This window comes from Poecile atricapillus, chromosome 21, assembly GCF_030490865.1.
Source record: "Poecile atricapillus isolate bPoeAtr1 chromosome 21, bPoeAtr1.hap1, whole genome shotgun sequence".
Classification (NCBI taxonomy): domain Eukaryota; kingdom Metazoa; phylum Chordata; class Aves; order Passeriformes; family Paridae; genus Poecile; species Poecile atricapillus.
Window position 1 is genome coordinate 4,518,302 of NC_081269.1, and position 18,314 is coordinate 4,536,615.

An 18,314-nucleotide genomic window follows, 5' to 3' on the forward strand; every position below is an offset into this window, starting at 1 on the left:
GTTTCATTCATTTATGCTGTTTTTGGGATTTCTGAAGATGTTTGAACTAATCTGTAATAATTGTGATGTCAGAATGCAAATAATTCTGTGGATCTCTGTGATCCACAGATCAAAGAGCTGCTGTGGCTCTTTGCAGGTGGCAGCTCAGAGCAATTTCTGATTTTTCAGTGGCAAACCTGGTCCAGGGACTAGGGCAGGGACCCCTCAGCACCCTGAGACTGGTGACAGCTCTGTGCTTCCACTGGAATGGGATCTTTGGAAGCATCAACGTGATTGCTGTGCTTGAAATGAAACATTTTCAGACACACTGACCACCTCAAGGCTGCTTCCCTGGGACTCAGCTCCTTCCTGCTGTGATTCCCTGTCCTTGCTGTCCCCCCTGGGGGCAGTGTGGCCTTTTGTGCTTGTGTGAACGCATCAACCACGAGAAATAACGGGGCACAGGCTGAGCCAGCTGCTGGGGATGGTAAATGAAACATTTTGTATGTAAATAACAGTTACTGCAAGTACAAAACTGAGCAACATGAGGAGAACACGTCCATCCATGTACATCAGAGCAGTGGCAGTGGCAGTGACAGCTGAATGGCCACAGCTGCACTGGCTACAGAAACTCCTCTGCTGTTTTTGCTTCACATTTTTATAGAAATCTTCAGAGTCTTTTATTGAGGGGAGCAAGGGAAGTGTCCTATTTTTACTTTGCCTTGAAATATCTTTGGCTCAGATCCACAAAGGCACTTCATGTGCCCAATGACCATGACCTGGGCCAGAGTTAATGCCTGACAGCCCAAAGGCACATCTGGACTGCTCCACATCCATGTGCAGGAATTCTGAGCTGCACTGGAAGCTCTCACATGTGGACAGGGTTCTGGGACCTTCTCTCTTGGTGTTACAGCACTGAGAGTTTCACTCTGTTGCTGCTGTGAGAGTCTGGGTCAGTTTCAGGCAGCCAAAGGGAGAGATTCCATCCTTTGTTGTGAGAATAAATGTGGCTTGCAACCACTTGGCACCACTGCCAGAGCTGCAGGTGAAACCCTGCTTGTCTCCAGCTGTGATTAACAGGAGGAACAGGGCCAAAGATAACACAGGAGGGAAGGAATGAAGGGAGGAGAGAGCCAGGCCCTGCCCAAATGGCAGGAGGTGGCCCCTGTGTCAGCTGGCCCCTGACCAAGGCAGATGCAGCAAAGATGAATGGGGCTGTTAGAGGAGAAGCACTTGGGACAGTGACTCCAACTGCTCAGACTCATGCTGGAAATACCAATCTCTGAGACACTGAGCTGTAGCTAAATTTGGACATTGCATAAACACGTGCAAACCCATTCAGAGCTCTCTGGTGATTTCACCCAGGTTTGGGGCTGAGCTGCTCCAATGGCACTGAAATCCAGCACTCCCAGGGAACCATTCCCTGTGCATGGTGGGCCCAGAGTCATTCCTGCAGCTCTTGCCTGCTGGCAGGGACAAGATTTCTTCAGCTTTGCAATTGATTTTTACACCATATTTGTCGTTATATGTGCCAGAGTAATGAAACTCTTGAGGTGTGTACCCCCCTTTTAGTGCAACAGAATTAAAAAAAAATATAGAGTTGATTTCTGTGTGATTCAAGTACAATTTTTCAGGGATAAAAATATAAAAATGCCTATTAGGGGGGAAAAAAAAGCATTCACATCTGGAGGTTACAGGGCTGCAGAGGTGCCCCAGCCAGACTAAGCTTTAGGAATCAGGTGAGCTGCAGCACCCACCTCTTACAGCTAAAACCTGCACTTGAGGAAGCTCTGCAAGGCTGGCAAATCTTGACCTGGGAACAAAAACCTAATTGTAGAGCTTGTGTCCCCAAGGCAGAGTGACACTGGCCTTGATGGCTCTGGTTCAGATGAGCCAAGATCATTGGGGCACTTCTGCCTCCTGCATTTTGATAGCTGGAAACAGATCTGCAAGCAAACCTGAAGCACTGGGCTGCACAGTCCTGTGGACCAAAGTGATTTAAAGGCAATAAAACCTCTGCTCTAAAACCTTGGTCAAGCCTTTTCTCAAATGTTTCAGTAAATGGGGTTTCCATGCTGGGCTGACCTGGTTTTCCCCATCCACACAGTCCCTCCCCCTCAGTGCCTGGAACACAGATTCAGTTTCACATCAGCAACTGGGCTAAGTAAGACTTTTTCCCATCAGAGAATACAAGCTGCATCAAACAATTGATGGAATAATTAGGGTATTACCAAAGTGCTGTCAAGTTTGGTCTTAGAGAACAACTCAAAAATCAGACACAAAATTATTACTCCTAAATGAAACAAAATATTAAAAAATAATAATAATAATAATTAAAATAAAGATCCTATGACTTGACATGAGCAGCACAATTGGGGAAACACCCCCCCAGCAGGTGAGTCTTTCCCAGTCAGTGTTTGACCTGGAAACACCTGTAAAGGAAACACAACAGGATCACAGCTCTCACACACCCTGGGGCTCCAGAGGAGGGTGAGCTGCACTCAGTGTCCCCGCTCAGGTCACTCCTCTGTGAGGCACGATGTTAATTACAAAAATTAAAATAAAAACACAGCTGCACAAGTGCATAGTGGTCATCTCTGAGCACCCCTGGGACTGCTGCCATGGGGCAGGGCAGTGCCAGGGATGGGCTGGACACCCAGGGGCAGCAGGGGCAGGGTCATACAGTCACCGAGGCCACGGGGGAGCTGATGTTGATGACAGTCAGGTTCTGGGTGTTGTCAGAGGGGCACTTGGGGAAGTCGTCGGCCTTGCAGAGGATCTTGGAGAGGATCTTGCGGAAGGTGCAGTGGAAATCCCGGATCCTGTAGGAGTAGATGATGGGGTTGATGACAGAATTGGCGTGGGAGAGGATGATGGCCACGTACATCACCCACTCGGGCTTGGATCTGGAGAAGCCCTCGTGGAAGTGCGTGATGCAGTTCAAGATGTGCAGGGGCAGCCAGCAGAAGGCAAAAAGCCCCACAATGATGGCCAGAGACTTGGCTGCGTGCACCTCCTTCTGCAGGGTGGTCCTGGAGTTGCCCATCAGCTCGATCTGGTGCAGCTGCTTGCAGGCCACCATGAATATCTTGATGTAGATCCCCAGCATGATGACGAGTGGGAGCAGCACACAGCCAAAGAAGTTGAAGTAGACCATGTAGCTCATGGTCACCACGTTCTCAAAGAGGCATGAGATGAAGCAGCCATGGGGCTGTGTCCCAGGCTCAGCCCCTGTCTCGTTGGTGGCATTGGGACAGCCACTCATGGCTTTATTCCAGCCCATCAGTGGGGTCAGTCCAATCCCAAAGGACAGGAGCCACAGCACTGCGATGAGTCCCCTCGCCCGCTTGCCGGTCACCAGGCTGTTGTACCTGCAGCCCCCGGGACAAAACCACAGTAAATGTTACATTCATGAGACAAAAGCCACACCCACGAGGGAGCCTCACCTCTCCGATCACCCGAGGGGCAAAAACTCTCACCCGTGCTTTCCACCCACAGCCCATGATTTGGGGAGATGATTCATTTACTATTCCTGAGAGGCACCAGGCCCTGCCCCAGCCCACAAACCCCCTGCAAGGGCAGGGAAGGGGCTCGGAGTCTTAAAAAAGGCTTTAGCATTGTGTGATCCTAAACCCCCAGGTGCCAGCAGGGCAGGGGCAGGGAGGCTCCCTGGGACTGATGCTCTCTGGCTCTGAGCAGCCACTGCTGGGCCAATTCCTGGGCTGACCCCGTTCAGCTGGGGCAATGCTGGTGCCCATTTCTGTGTTGCAATCCCACATGGGTTGTGGAAAAGCTCTGCTGTGGCCCAGGGACAAGTTGGTGCAGTGCTGAGCCTGATGCTGCCCCACACTTTCCTCATCCCACTGAGTCCCTTCATGGCCCCTCCTGTCCTCAGGTGCTCAGAGACACAAACGGAGCTGCAACTTAAAGCAGCAAAAATCTGGTGTGGGAGCAACCAGAAAAAAATCAAAGCATCAGTTGGACCCTTGTCTGGAGATAGGAAGAACCAGCGAGTGCCAGAAGAGAAACCCATTCCTGTCCCCTCCACAGCCACTGAGAATCTGCTGGTTGCCACATGTCCCCTCCTTCCCACACCCTTCTCTCAGTGCTTGTTTACTCTGGCTTGGCTGCCCTGCTCCTCCTTTTCTAAGAACATTTGTTCTGATTTTCTTCCGGCCCGTGAAGCAGGGGAGGGTTTTATTCCCACAGAACTGCAGCTGTGCCTGTGAATCACAGCACTACCTCCATTTGAGCTGAGCCTCCTGCTCCTCCTGCAAGGACAGGGGGGACAGTGGGGGTCTGCCAGCACCAACTGGGAGTCAAAGATGGGCTGGGGGAGCTCTCAGCTCCTTCTTCAGGCATGAGCTGGGCTGGCTGGGAGGATGCAGGAGCTGCTGAGTAGTGGACACAGTCCAAGGGTTGGTGTCAGAAGCGTAGATCCAGCCACTGAGGGGCTTCTCCTGCATTTTTATCTCATTATTAATAAGTTTCAATATTTCAGAAGATGAGAAGTTCTCAAAGAGAGCATCAGTGAGGCCAAGCCTGTTGCTTTTGAGACCCCACATTAAGTTTCCAGGAGCTGGAGCTGGTCTGGGCTTGTGGGACCTGAAATCATTGAGATTTGAGCAAGCTGACAGAAATCCCATCTCTTGGCAAAGTCTGAGCCTTGAGCTACAGCCCTGGCCAAGCTCAGTCAGTGCTGCAGAGGCACCAGGAGCTGCTGCTCTCTCTCAGTTCCACAGCAGAAAGGGAAAACTGCAGCTCTAAGGCTCGTGCTTGCCCTGCTTAGAGGATCTCTCCAAGTGCTCCATCCCAAAAACTGCCATGGTGAGACTGGAAAATGCCAAAGGGCCAATTGTATAGAAACAGAAACTGAAGGAATGGAGGGGTTTGTGTGCTCAGGAGCAGAAGCTGCCATGGCCATGCTGAGGTCCCAGGCTGGTGACATTCGCTGCTGCCTCTTGCTGAGAACGTTTGGCCCCAAATAAGGCTTCTTCCATCTGTTCTCCTGAACTCTTCTGCTAAGATAAGGCTTGGCTTGAAGGTTTACAAGACCAGTCAAGAAGCAACTTAATGTTCCAGTGGCTGTACTGGTGGCCTGTTTATTTTAGAGCTGCTCCTCTTCCCAGCGCTCCCAGTGGAGCTCCAGCCAGGACCGCAGCACGTGCATTTTTATATCCTCTGAGAGAAGATGTAAAAACATTCTGGGCTCCCAGTCTGCAGCAGCCAGAGCTGAGCAATGGGGAGGGCTGGAGGCCCAGGGAAGAGGTGGAGATGGTTTTTTACAGGAAACAACTGCCCTGCTAGGATGAGCTCTTCATTTCCCCAGAATTTGCATTGCAAAGCCCTCCCACCATCTCAGCATCCAGCTGATGGCAGGTGCTGGTGATGGTCATTGCTGTGGCCAGCCAGAAGAGCCCACAGTGAAATTGAGAATAGCCTGATGTCCTAGAATTGTTCATTAATTACTTTGTTATTACCTTAATACACTCATTTGGTGGGACTCTGCCTGTATTGCCCTTAAGTCAACAGAAGTTAAGCACATACTCAAAAAAAAAAAAAAATTAATGAATGTCACCAGATCCAGGTAAGAGAAGTCTCACAAGCTCTTCCCTAAGCTCTATAAATAAACAGGGTCATTGAAGAACCAACAGATTTTCACAACTCAGAATTCTCCCTCCTTCATTCTCTTTTAGGTTTAATATTATTAGGCAGAAAACCCCAACCTATTAAAGTAAATTTACTCACCTAAGTCTGTTCAGCTAATGTATAACAAATATTGAATCACCTCTATGCTTCCACCCAGAGGCACCAAATGTTGCTTTAATGTAAATAACAGCTGAATATTTTAAAATTATTTAGTGGAATTAAATAACCTGGCAATGCATTAGTTCCTCTTACAGCACCAGGTAAATTCTCTTTACTGGTGCAATCACCATGAAGGCTTTAATTACCCTGCCCTCCCAATGGACACACGGGAGCCCTGACACTGTTGTGGGGTGAGCCAGGCTCCTGTCCTGAGCTGTGCACGGGCCACCAGGGCCACTGCAGGAGGACAAGTGCTCTAAGGAGAGCTCAGCTGTCTCCATTGTCCCTGCTGTGCCCTCACCCCCATGGGCCACAAAGGCTCCAGCCGAGGCTCCACTGGGGCTGGACGAGGTGTCCCCTGTTCCTGGTGGCCTTCCCACAGCAGGCATCCCCCCAAAACCTGGAGTTCTCCTGGAGAGCATCACAGCAAACACCAAATGGGCGAGTTCTGTCAGGAAGTCTCTCTGTGTGTTGGTAGGATGGTTTGGGTTGGGGTTTTTTGCATTTCTGCTGCCGTTTCCTGGGGCTGGGAAGCAGCCAGGTGTCCCAGGCTGGTGCTGAGCACAGCTGGCACCGAGCAGGACACGCTGCCAGCCTGGCCTCAGCAGTTTGGCTCCCAAAGGCAGGAACTGAGTCATGTCCTGCACGTCCCTGGCATCTGCCCACCAGCCCCTGCTGGGCCCTGGGGAGCTCTCCCCAGCCCTGCTGCCCCTGAGCTCTGTCAAACAGGGAAAGCACAGCAGGAGAAATTCAGCTTTTGGGGTGATGGGCTTGGGGTAGGAACAGCAGCCTGGGGGAAACACTCTGGAATGGGACTGTTGTTGCCACATTATTACCTCAGAGAGCAGCAACAGGAGAATCCTGCCTGTCCCCAAGCAGCCTAAAAGGGTGAACACATCAAAGCCTTGTGGTGCCACACAGCCCTTGCCCTGTCCATCGTGTCCCTGTGCCAGAGCAGAGGCTGCTCAAGCGCTTTGGGTTCTCCCACTGCCTCCAGAGCAGGATCAGCCTCCAATAAACAATTTCAAAGTTTAAATTCCAAACTCACACATGGCTTGTGCTCTCTCCCCACTGTGCCCCTGCCCAGGCTGCTGGATGCAGGCAGAGGAGCAGATGGAGTTGGCAGAACTTGGACCAGGCAGGTGCTCTGGTACAAACAACCAGTGACAATTCACTGTATTTCTATTTTAAGTGTGAAGGGAAGTACACAGACACCTCCATTCACAAGGGGTGAGAGCAGCTTGGCTGCCAAGCATTGTGTCCTTGTCACCTCCTCACAGCTGTACTTTGCTTCTTGCTCTTTTATATATATATAAAATATATATATATTTGTATTTTTTTTAGCTATAATACAGTAAGCACCGTTGCTGCCTCTGTGCTCCATGCACAGCCAGGAATGGAGATCACACACCAGCTGAGATATCCTGGCAGGACATTTTAAATGAATCATTAATTGCACCTTAGAGAGGAGGGGGAAAGAGAAAAAGAAATAAAAAGCTGTGCTGTTTAACCAGGAAGGAGTTGGCGGCCAGAGATGTGATCAGTGGTGACACAATCAGCTGGGGAAGTGGGACATCTGTGAGTGTCCCTGTCCCGGGCAGACAAATCACTTCCTCCCACATCTGTCCCCATTGTGCACAGGGACAACAGCAGCACTGCTGGCCTTCCGCTGGCAGGGACTGTCACTGTCACACTGTCACTGTCACACTGTCACTGTCACACTGTCACTGTCACAGCCACACTGTCACACTGTCACACTGTCACTGTCACACTGTCACTGTCACAGCCACACTGTCACACTGTCATTCTCACACTGTCACACTGTCACACTGTCACTGTCACACTGTCACACTGTCACTGTCACACTGTCACTGTCACACTGTCACACTGTCACTGTCACACTGTCACTGTCACACTGTCACTGTCACAGCCACACTGTCACACTGTCATTCTCACACTGTCACACTGTCACACTGTCACTGTCACACTGTCACTGTCACACTGTCACTGTCACAGCCACACTGTCACACTGTCACTGTCACACTGTCACAGTCACACTGTCACACTGTCACACTGTCACTGTCACACTGTCACTGTCACACTGTCACACTGTCACACTGTCACTGTCACACTGTCACACTGTCACACTACCACTGTCACTGTCACACTGTCACTGTCACACTGTCACACTGTCACTGTCACAGCCACACTGTCACACTGTCACTGTCACACTGTCACAGTCACACTGTCACACTGTCACACTGTCACTATCACACTGTCACTGTCACTGTCACACTGTCACTGTCACACTACCACTGTCACTGTCACACTGTCATTGCCACACTGTCACACAGTCGCACAGTCACACTGTCACTGTCACACTGTCACTATCACACTGCCACTGTCACACTGTCACTGTCACATTGTCACACTGTTACACTGTCGCTGTCACACTGTCGCTGTCACATTGTCACTGTCACACTGCCACTGTCACACTGTCACACTGCCACTGTCACACTGTCACAGTCACACTGTCACTGTCACTGTCACATTGTCACTGTCACTGTCACTGTCACACTGTCACACTGTCACACTGTCACTGTCACACTGTCACTGTCACACTGTCACTGTCACACTGTCACACTGTCACTGTCACACTGTCACTGTCACACTGTCACACTGTCGCTGTCACACTGACGCTGTCACACTGTCGCTGTCACATTGTCACTGTCACACTGCCACTGTCACTGTCACACTGTCACTGTCACACTGTCCCATTGTCACTGTCACACTGTCGCCAGCCCCGGCTCAGGTGAGCTCCCGGGGTCAGGAAGACCAGAGAAACAGGCACACCCAGCCCTGGGGATGCCTCTCGGGTGGAAGGTCCCCTCCCTCCCCTGGGTCCCCGTGTCCCCAGCACCAGTCCCACCTATCAAACAGCTTTAAATCCCTGTCCCAGATCTCCTCCAGGCACTGAACCCTCCGGAGAGCGCTCCTCGCCCGGGGTGGGGACAGAGCCGGGAGAGGGGCAGCGCCCTCGGCTGTGCAGCAGCGTGGGGACGAGGGAAAGGGATCGAACCTGCAAATGGCACTGGGGAATCCGGGATTCACAGGGGAACAGGCGCTGCCAGGGGCTCGGGACAGCGCCCGCTGAGCGCTGCCGGCACCGGCGAGCTGCGAGCGCCTCTCTCGCAGCGGCCCCGAGGCGTTCGCGTGTGGGAGGGATCTCGGCTGAGAAAAACTGACTGAAAACTGAACTCAGACACCGAGGCTGGGAGCGGGGCGGGCTCACACCCTGCCTGGGGCAAACTGAGGCCAACAGAGCCCCGAGCACAGGAAGGAAATGAGCCCAGCCCCCTCTCCCTGCGCGCTGCTTCCACACTGCAGCATCCCCCACATGTGAACAGCAGCAGCTGCCCCAAAACGCCCCTGTGCCTGCAGGAGAGTGTGATACTGGTGTGGAACCAGTGTGATACTGGTGTGACACTGGTGTGACACTGGTGTGACACTGGTGTGATACTGGTGTGATACTGGTGTGACACTGGTGTGGAACCAGTGTGATACTGGTGTGATACTGGTGTGACACTGGTGTGGAACCAGTGTGATACTGGTGTGATACTGGTGTGATATTGGTATGATACTGGTGTGACACTGGTGTGACACTGGTGTGATATTGGTGTGACACTGGTGTGATACTGGTGTGACACTGGTGTGACACTGGTGTGATACTGGTGCTTTGTGTTTCTGAGTCTTGAACACCACCCCCGTTCTCCCCTGTTTAAGACCTCAGCCCCACCCTCCCCCGGGGCTCTGCAGCCTCCTCAACCCGCTGGGGCCCGGGGCTGGGAGTTTTTGTCCTTCCGAGCCTCACCCGGGGGCTGAGCTCCAGGTCCTGGCAGGGGTGAGGTGGGGCCTGGGATTCAGAGGCGGCTCTTTGGGTGCGATCCCGTGTCCCAAAGAGCGCTGAGCGCTGCCCCTGCCCGTGCCCTGCTCCCTGGGATAGCAGGTAAGGGTGGGAGACAGCAGATTTCTGCTGGATCTCTCTTTCTGCAATGAACGGGGTGCACCCCCCTTCCCAAAGCTTCCAAACCACTGCCTTTCCACCCGCCAGCCCCACCAAGCTGCTGCTCAGCTGCCCTCACTGCAGAGCCCTGACCACCCTCCCCAGGGGCTGGGGGACCTGGCAGGGTCAGCACTGAGCCCATTGTGCCTCATCCCAGCCTATTCCAGCAGCTCCAGGAGCCCGTCCCATCCTCTCCTCCCTGCCTGGCCACTGCCAGGTTGGACAGAGCACCCAGCCCTGCTCCAGCACAAGGGGCACATCCCATGGAAGGTTTGAGCAGTGGGAAGGGGGAACATGGCCTAGAGCTGCTCCTGCAGGGACTGTGCTCTGTCCCTTGTCCCCAGTGGATCCACCAGCTCCGGTCCCAGTGAGACCAGGGCCCAGATGGCACTGAAGGGTGTAAGAGCAGGGACACACACACACACACACACACACACACAGGGACATCCCCAGGTTATTTGTGGCTCATGCCCAGGCCTGATGTTATCCATTGGATTAGGAGTTAATCCTCTCCTCTGTGCATTGCACACATTCCCTAAACATTTTGGTTTTGTGTATTTTCTCCAGCAGGTCAAAAGATCCTGCTTTATTTCAAAAGTTGCTTTTTTAAAAAAAGTTACAGATTGAGCTGGCCAAAACAGAATAAAAACCTTCTAAATCCAAAGATCTGGGCTCTGGCTCAGCCTGGAGATCAGTGCCCTCAGCCAACAGCCTGGAACCATCCCTGATGTTCCCTGGCATCCCTGCTGTCCCCCAGCTTCTGCAGGAGCTGTGTCAGGGCAGAGGTCCCAAAGAGGTCCAAGTTCCTTTTCCTGTCAGGACTTTTGTTTTTTGGGAGGGAAGTGGCCTCAAAGGTGCAGGAAAGATATAAAAATCTGGAACATGCATTTTAAGGAAAGCAGGCTGCTCACAGCTAAAATTAGTTGTGATTTCTCCTCTCTACTTTATTACCACAAGGGCACATGTTGATTCCTGTGTATTCATGTGTATTGCTGATTTTTGTTGTTGAGTTTTGGCTGCATCCAAAGGCTGGAGTGAGTGGCAGCCCTGTGAGATCCTCCCACATCCCCTGGGCCCAGCTTGGCTGACACAAACAATTGACAGCTCCATTGCTCAAGAGAACACCCCAGCCCTCCTGCCCTTGCTGGGTCTGTGGCACTTGCAGTTTATAACTCAGTGATAACCAGGGCCAGGCATAGCATCCTGTGGGATGGGGAGGCTCTGGAAGCAGGGATAAGGATGCTCAAGAAGTGGGCACAGCACAGGAGAACATTCCCATGGCTTCAGATGAAGGGCAGTGCAAGGACCGAAGGAAATGAGGCAAGGGCACAAGGAGGAAGAGCAGCTGCAGTTCTGTGTGCTGGTGGCACTCACACAGTGGCAGCTGAACACCAAGAGGATTTTCTCTGCTCCCCAGTGGCTCCAGCCCTCCCACTTGACATCAAACCCCACCAGTTTGCTTTGCTGAGCAACAAGCTGGGAGTTGACAGGGACTGGGAACAAAACTTTGCTGGGGAAGGCAGAGGGAACCCTTCCTCTGCAGCAGAGGGGAGCAGTGAGGGCAGGCAGAGCCTCAGCATCAGCCACTCTGGAAAGGATGAGGGAAAAACAGCAACAATCCAAATTTAATCTGTCCCACGAGGACAGCAGGAAGGAGCTGCACTGTTGCCTTCCTCATGTCAAAGCCAAGGGGGGGCAGCAGCTCCTGTGGGATACTGGCAGGAGCAGAGGAAGATCAGGGTAGCACCATGAACAGATCCTGATCCCATTAACTGATTGTGAATCCATAGGAGGATCCTCTGTCTGCAGAAAGGCTCAAAGATGTGCAAAAGGGAGAGAATGTGGCTGGGACCCTGCTCCAATTCATAGCAAAGCTTCCCTGGAACATCAGTCCTGCACATCTGCAAGGGGTAAAATTGAAGATGGAGAGAACTAAAGGACAAGCAGCAGATTAGCTCAAATCCCAGGGAGCTGGGGATAATTTTCCCATGCTGGGATGTTTGCCAGGCAGCAGCATCATATCCACTGTCCTGCAGGAGGTACCAGTGGACAGGGGCACACACAGCGTGGTGTTACTCAGTGTTTCACTCTTCTTTTGCCTTCCAGATACAGATTCTTTTCTCCCTCCCTAATTCCTGACACGTTTGTTCCAGGCATCCCTCCCTAGCTACAATTCCTCGCCACGCCAAAGGATTTGAGTTAACGCAAATAAAAGGAAACTGTTTTATTCCACCTACAAATCTTCTTTGGCTCACAGCTATGGGACAGTGGGGTGAAATCCAGCCCTGGAGGAAGCCAGAGAGCCAAAGTCTCTATGCCAAGTGCTCTCTGCAGGATGGATTTGCTGCTGCTGAGAGATGCTCGATTCCCTGGCTTGGATATTCTGCTTGGAGGAAGTGCTGTGGGGGGGTCAGGCTGGCAGAGGAGAGCTGGGATGGAGCTGTGTCCCTGGGCACAGGGATGGGCACACGGGGGTGGCAGCAGGAAGAGGGGACACAGGACAAGGAGCTGCATCCTGGTGATGGCCAAGAGAGAAGGGACCCAGGGAAGGGCTCGGAGCTGCAGCTGCACAGAGTGGGCAGCGTGGGTGGGGGCTTCTCCACAAACAGTAAATTCATCAAAAGCAAACAAGCGAAATACGAGTTTCGAGGGACAGAAAGAATTCATGGCTTCGGGTCAAATTCAGCAATATTTTTAGCCAGAAGAGGGAGGGTTCTAAACCACCATTTTTAAAATAAGATTTTTTGTTCTGCATTTCTCCAGATGAGAAGTTGTCAGTTCCTTCCCCAGTGAAGAAGTCTTGACCTCAAACAGCAGCACAACCACATTGGAAGGGTTGGGCAACTCAACCCAAAATCTGCCAGGCTGGTCAGGATCACTTTGCTTCACTGAAACCTCCCAACATCACTGTTCCAGTTTCACTGAAACAATTTTCCTCTTCCCCATGGGATTTCTTGGTTCAGCCACAGAGCTGAAAAATCCATTATTAGCCTGGCTGTAATGCAAAGTTCTGCTGTGCACCCCAGCCCACAGGCCTACCCAACCTCTCAAACAGCTCTGAAAGGGTATTAAATAATGTGGCACAGCCAGTCCTTAATGTCCCTGCCGAGCTTTCCACAGGGAGCTGATGGAGCACTGGCTGTGACAAGGACACTCATCTGCTCTGCGACAACCACATTATTTATGGTAATTGCTGGACAGGGCAGGGCACAAATAATTTTCGTATGAAATGAGGCCTGGTCTCAGCCTCTGCACTGGCCTCCAGAATGGGTGTTTTAATGAGAAAAGCTTTTCCTACAGTCTCCATTCCTAGAAATTGATGATCAGCTTCCCGTTCCCACAGCACAAGGCTGATTCCAGAAATGGCACGTGCTCCTGCCCAGAGAGGGTGGTGGGAGAAGTTCCCTGCCAGCAGCATTGTGGAGCTCTGCATTATTCCCAGGAATAATGGTGCTGAAGAGAAAACTCCAACCAAGCCTTGCTGGAAAAACCCTGCTGCCTGTGTAGATTTATAACCTCCTCTATCCCCTTTTGGTCTTTGCTGTACAACTGAAAAAAAGCCTTTTGGTATCAGTCCCTAAATCTCCTGTCAGTGGCCTGTCCACTGTCCGGCTCCTCACAGCGAGAACTCTCCTCCTTTGAAAGGACTTTTTTACTTGCTGGTTTCTTCTGAGAGCACTGAATTAGGCCTCAATGCCAAGAGGGAGTTTAATCCAAATTTTGCACCTCAGCCAGCCTAGGATGGGACTCCTTGGTCTCCATTTGTGTCCAGCTCGAAAGCACTCATAGGAATAAAGATGTTTGTACAAATGGAATAAAAGATTTGGTGTGAGATGGGGTAAGGAAAACAAAGCTGGGAGAGAATCCCGAAGCAAGGCAAAACTACCCTGGAATGAACTGCCCTGATGGAGAGTCAAGCAAACCTGCTCAAGACCAGGACAGGGGGAAAAAAGCGTGGAGGAAACACTGGCTGTTTTGTCAGTTGGCAAAGCCACTTCCCTTCTGTGAGCACAGGAATGATCCCTCTGAGCATTTCTGATCCTCAGCTTCCCCCTGGATCTCAGTAGAGCAGAAACCCCTCACCACAGTTTCCTCAGCTGCAGAAAGTTGAGTTGCCTGTGGTACAAAAATAGTTATTGCCTGACAGCTTGTGGCCAGGGCTGTGATGAAACTGAACAATCTGAGCTGCTGCTGTGCCGCTGCCCTGCCGTCCTGAGAAAGCCCCGGGTGGAAAACACACCACAGCATTCTCCTGAGCCAGGGTGGGTCTGTGAGCCTGGCTGGGAGGGTCAGAAACAGGGTCAGGGATGCTGGAAACAACCTGTCCCTGTCCCTGCTCTGCTGCAGGTCTGCTCCCGCTTGCACGACATCCCCCGGAATTTCCACGCGCCGTGCTCTGATGATGCACAGCCACGCTTTTCCACCGCTGCCTGATGACTAATTAATGTTTGCTCAACCTATGGGAGGTCTCAGATGCAAGGTGCCAGAACAGGGTGAAAGGGTTTTCTTTTTCTGAGTCGTTTTGGGGTGACTTCACTGCTCGTGCACAAGAGATGCCGGGGACGAGCAGTACCCAGGGAAGCTGCGGCTCTCTGGAGTTCAGCTGAGGTCCCTGTGCCACATCTGCCCTGTTTCCCCACAGCCTCTGCTCTTGGTCAGTCCCCGGAGCTGTCCTGGACTGCCGGGGGTCGCTCCATCAGTGGCTCATTCCCAGGGAAGGATGACTGAGACACGGGGGAGACTGAGACGAACAAACTCAGGTCGTTCATAATGAAAAGCCTGGGCTTTGGTGCACTTCAGCTTAAGGAAGCTGCTGCACCAGCCCACTGAGAGGTGCCTGTACAGTTTTCCCCATTTTAGTTCAATTCCCACGAATTAGAAGGAAACCAATTCATGTCTTGGATGCTGCACTTGGATGGGAATGAAATGTAAAACTCCAAAATCTGATGTGTGAATCTTTCTGCTCCCCTCTTCTCCTTTCACAGCAGGAATTAGGAAAGAGTGGCTGCTCCTCTATTTAATTACCTGGGAGCTGCCTGGACACCACAATAAAGGGGCTGTATAAATACCTACACGGATGAGCCACAACCATCCCAAACACGGCCTTACACCACTGCAGGCCCCCGCGAGAAGCCACTGACCCTCCCAAGGCAAACATCCTCAAGAAACTGAACTTCCAGGTGTATTTTGAAGCAAGAGGTGTGATACTGGTCCCCGTCCTGCAGCAAGTGCCAAACCTCTGCTATTTTCATCACCTGTGAGCAGCAAAACTTTGGGGCAGGACTGGAGGTGAGAAGTTACTGCACGCTAAGAGCAGGAAGGTCTGACCCGGGCTGTCAGGGAATGTGGCTGCCCTCCCACTCCAATCTCTTACCTCAGCGGGATCTTAATAGCCAGGTACCTGTCGATGGCCACCGCCAGCAGGCTGAAAATGGAGCTTTGAGTCAGCACCAGCACGAAACAGGCGAAGAAGAGGCAGCTGTGAAAATCCACCTGGAAGCCAATGCTGATGGTGATGGCGAAAGGGATGGCCAGCAACCCCACGGCGATGTCAGCCACGGCGAGAGACACCAGGAAATAGTTGGTGGCGTTCTTCAAGGTGCTGTTGATGGCCACAGCCCAGCAGACCAGCACGTTGCCAGCGATGGAGAGCACGGCGATGATGAGCTCCAGCACGATGTAGGTGGTTTTCAGAGTGTCCATGGCGAGAGCCCAGCACCGGGAGCAGGCGCTGCTCATGGGAAGAAGGGACTTTCCGCCGGTCTCCCTCCCGCAGGTACCGACACGCCACGGGGCAGCCGAACGCCCATGTCTGGGCTCCCCGCGGCCCTGGGGGGCCGGAGGGGCGCGGCGAGCCCCGGGTCGCGGCCCCCCGCTGCCCGCACGGCCCGGCCCCCGCCCGGCATCCGCGGCTCCGCTCAGCGCCCGCCCGCAGCCACCGCCACCCGCGGGGCCATCGGGGCTGCTCCTCCGCCCGGGGCTGCTGCTCCTGGAGCTGCTGCTCCTGGGGCTGCTCCTCCGCCCGGGGCCGCTCCTCCGCCCGGGGCCGCTCCTCCACCCGGGGATGCTCCTCCCGGGGATGCTGCTCCGCTGCCGCCCGCTCCTCGCGCAAAAGCCGCTGCCGGCGGTGGCGGGGCTATTTCTGCTCGTGGGGCGAGCGGGGCGGGGAGTGCGCGGCGCGGAGCCATTGGCCGGGACCCGGCGGCACCGGCACCGCGCCCCCGCAGCGCCCGGCCCCGGACGGCTCCCCCGGCCCCGCTCCCGCACCCCCGGCCCCGGACGGCTCCCCCGGCCCCGATCCCGCACCCCCCGGCCCCGGACGGCTCCCCCGGCCCCGATCCCGCTCCCCCAGCCCCGATCCCGCTCCCCCGGCCCCGGACGGCTCCCCCGGCCCCGATCCCGCTCCCCCGGCCCCGATCCCGCTCCCCCCGGCCCCGCTCCCGCTCCCCCGGCCCCGATCCCGCTCCCCCGGCCCCGGACGGCTCCCCCGGCCCCGATCCCGCTCCCCCGGCCCCGATCCCGCTCCCCCCGGCCCCGCTCCCGCTCCCCCGGCCCCGATCCCGCTCCCCCGGCCCCGGACGGCTCCCCTGACCCGGCGTGTGCGGCTCCCCGGAGGTTTTGGGCACCGCTTTGCGCAATTCTCAATAAAAAGTTGCCTTCGCTGTCCCCAGACTCGAGGACTCCGGATGCTGCTGCTGCTGCTCCGGGACACCGGGGTTGCCGCAGCAAAAGAAAAAAAAGTTCGCCACCAGGAGAGGCTGATCCAAAGTAAGAGATTTCACAAAATCCTGGCAGTGCTCGGTCTCTGGATGGTTATGGCACAGCGGGACATTTCCTGATGTAAGAAATGGCAAAATACCACGGATTAGCAAATGCTGTTAGAGGGCTGAAGTGGTTGAGTTTTGGTCTAAGGAGCTTAAGGAAAATGATATCTGAAGGGGTTCTCTGCTCTGGTGGATCTTAAACCAGCCTGGAAGGCGAAGATAATTTAATAACTGGTTACCTTTTCATTGCAGGTTTCATGCTTTATACTGTGTTCACCATCAAAACACAGAACAGATTGAACTTCCCACCACTGCTGAAACATCCAGCAGCACTCAATAGTCCAGGGTAGAAAGTGGAAAAAATTACAAACAATTAAAGAAAAGAAACCTTCCTACAGCAAACAGAAAGTAAAAGACATTGCCATTGACTTTTTTTTTTTAAACAAAGTTGTAAACTAAATCCTGTGGAAAGGAATGCTTTCTAAGGATCCAGAGTTAAATGAGAGCAAAAAACATGGGGAAAATAGGACTGAAATGATTCCTTTGGTTGTAGTACAAATGGAAACACCCCTACTGACCAGCAATGCTTTGGGTCAGACAAAGGGGGACTCTTCATTTATACTGAACAAAGTAATTTTTATCAAGTTGGACATTTCAGGATGCTGAAAGCAAAGCTGTGCCAGGGGTACATTTAATTTGATGGCAACACACAAGGATCTGCACATGGGAGCATCGCTGCCCTTTGCACTTTGGATTCTGGGCACTCTACTGTCACATTAACAGGGAAGCCCTTAAATCCCGGGATTCAAACCTCAGTGTTTGCCTGGAAGTGTCCTGAAAGGAGCAGCAGAGTTTGAGGTGAGCTCAAGGTTCACAGCCCCGGGTCTGGCTGCTCCATCAGTTCCGACTGGATCCTGAACTTGCCCACACTGGTTTGGTTTATTTATTATTTTGGGATGAGTGCAGTTTCCCTCATGCAGAGCCTGTTATAATTGTGTAAACCATCATGGAAAAGCACTTTTCTCCCCAAAGGGATGGATTTACATCAGGGTTTTTACACATGTTATTTTCCTAGTGCTGGGACGTGCCAACAGCCACCTTCTGCTTTACAGCACCTCAGCAAAACCAGAATTAACTTTCTGCATAGATGGATATATTTTATTAGAGAAAGATCTGCTTTTGTGATCATGGAAGCTATTGTGATCATGGAAGGATTACTACAGGCTGAGCCCAGGGAAACTGTGGTTTATCAAGTCAGTCACAAACAGAGAAAACACTATTTCAGGTTCTGATGAATGGGTTGTGTGGGCAAGGTCTCTGTGAGACAGGTAGAGAGGCACTGAATATTGTGGGTTTTGCATTACAGGGAGATTCATGGCTCTCCAGAGCAGCAGATCCTGTGCCAAGGTCCAGTGGTTTATTCTGGCAGTAACGTGCAACTGAACTTACTCCCAACATAATTCCTGTGAGGGGAGCCAAGGACAAGTGTGCTCAGCTCTGTTGTACCAAACGTGGTTAAATGCTGCTGGCAGGAAGAAGAGGATGAGCCCAATCCTAGATCCTGACCTCCAGCTGTGCTCTGTGAGCCCTCTTAAAATATCTGGCATCGCACACCCAACCATGAAACACCAACTGAACGTGCTGCCTTGTGGAACAGCGACCTGAGCACTGCCAAACCCTGGGCTCCTGGGGCTCAGGGG

General features: G+C 52.8%; 1 protein-coding gene across 1 annotated transcript; it reads right to left on the reverse strand.

The window, feature by feature from the left end:
• Positions 1 to 122: 122 nt before the first annotated feature.
• Positions 123 to 16,051, reverse strand: ADORA2B (adenosine A2b receptor). Its single transcript, XM_058854779.1, has 2 exons — positions 15,225 to 16,051; positions 123 to 3,350 (listed from the first exon to the last, which is right to left on the reverse strand). The coding sequence occupies exons 1-2, from the start codon at positions 15,587 to 15,589 to the stop codon at positions 2,657 to 2,659; spliced, it is 1,059 nt and encodes a 352-aa protein (XP_058710762.1). The 5' UTR covers positions 15,590 to 16,051; the 3' UTR covers positions 123 to 2,656.
• Positions 16,052 to 18,314: the final 2,263 nt, after the last annotated feature.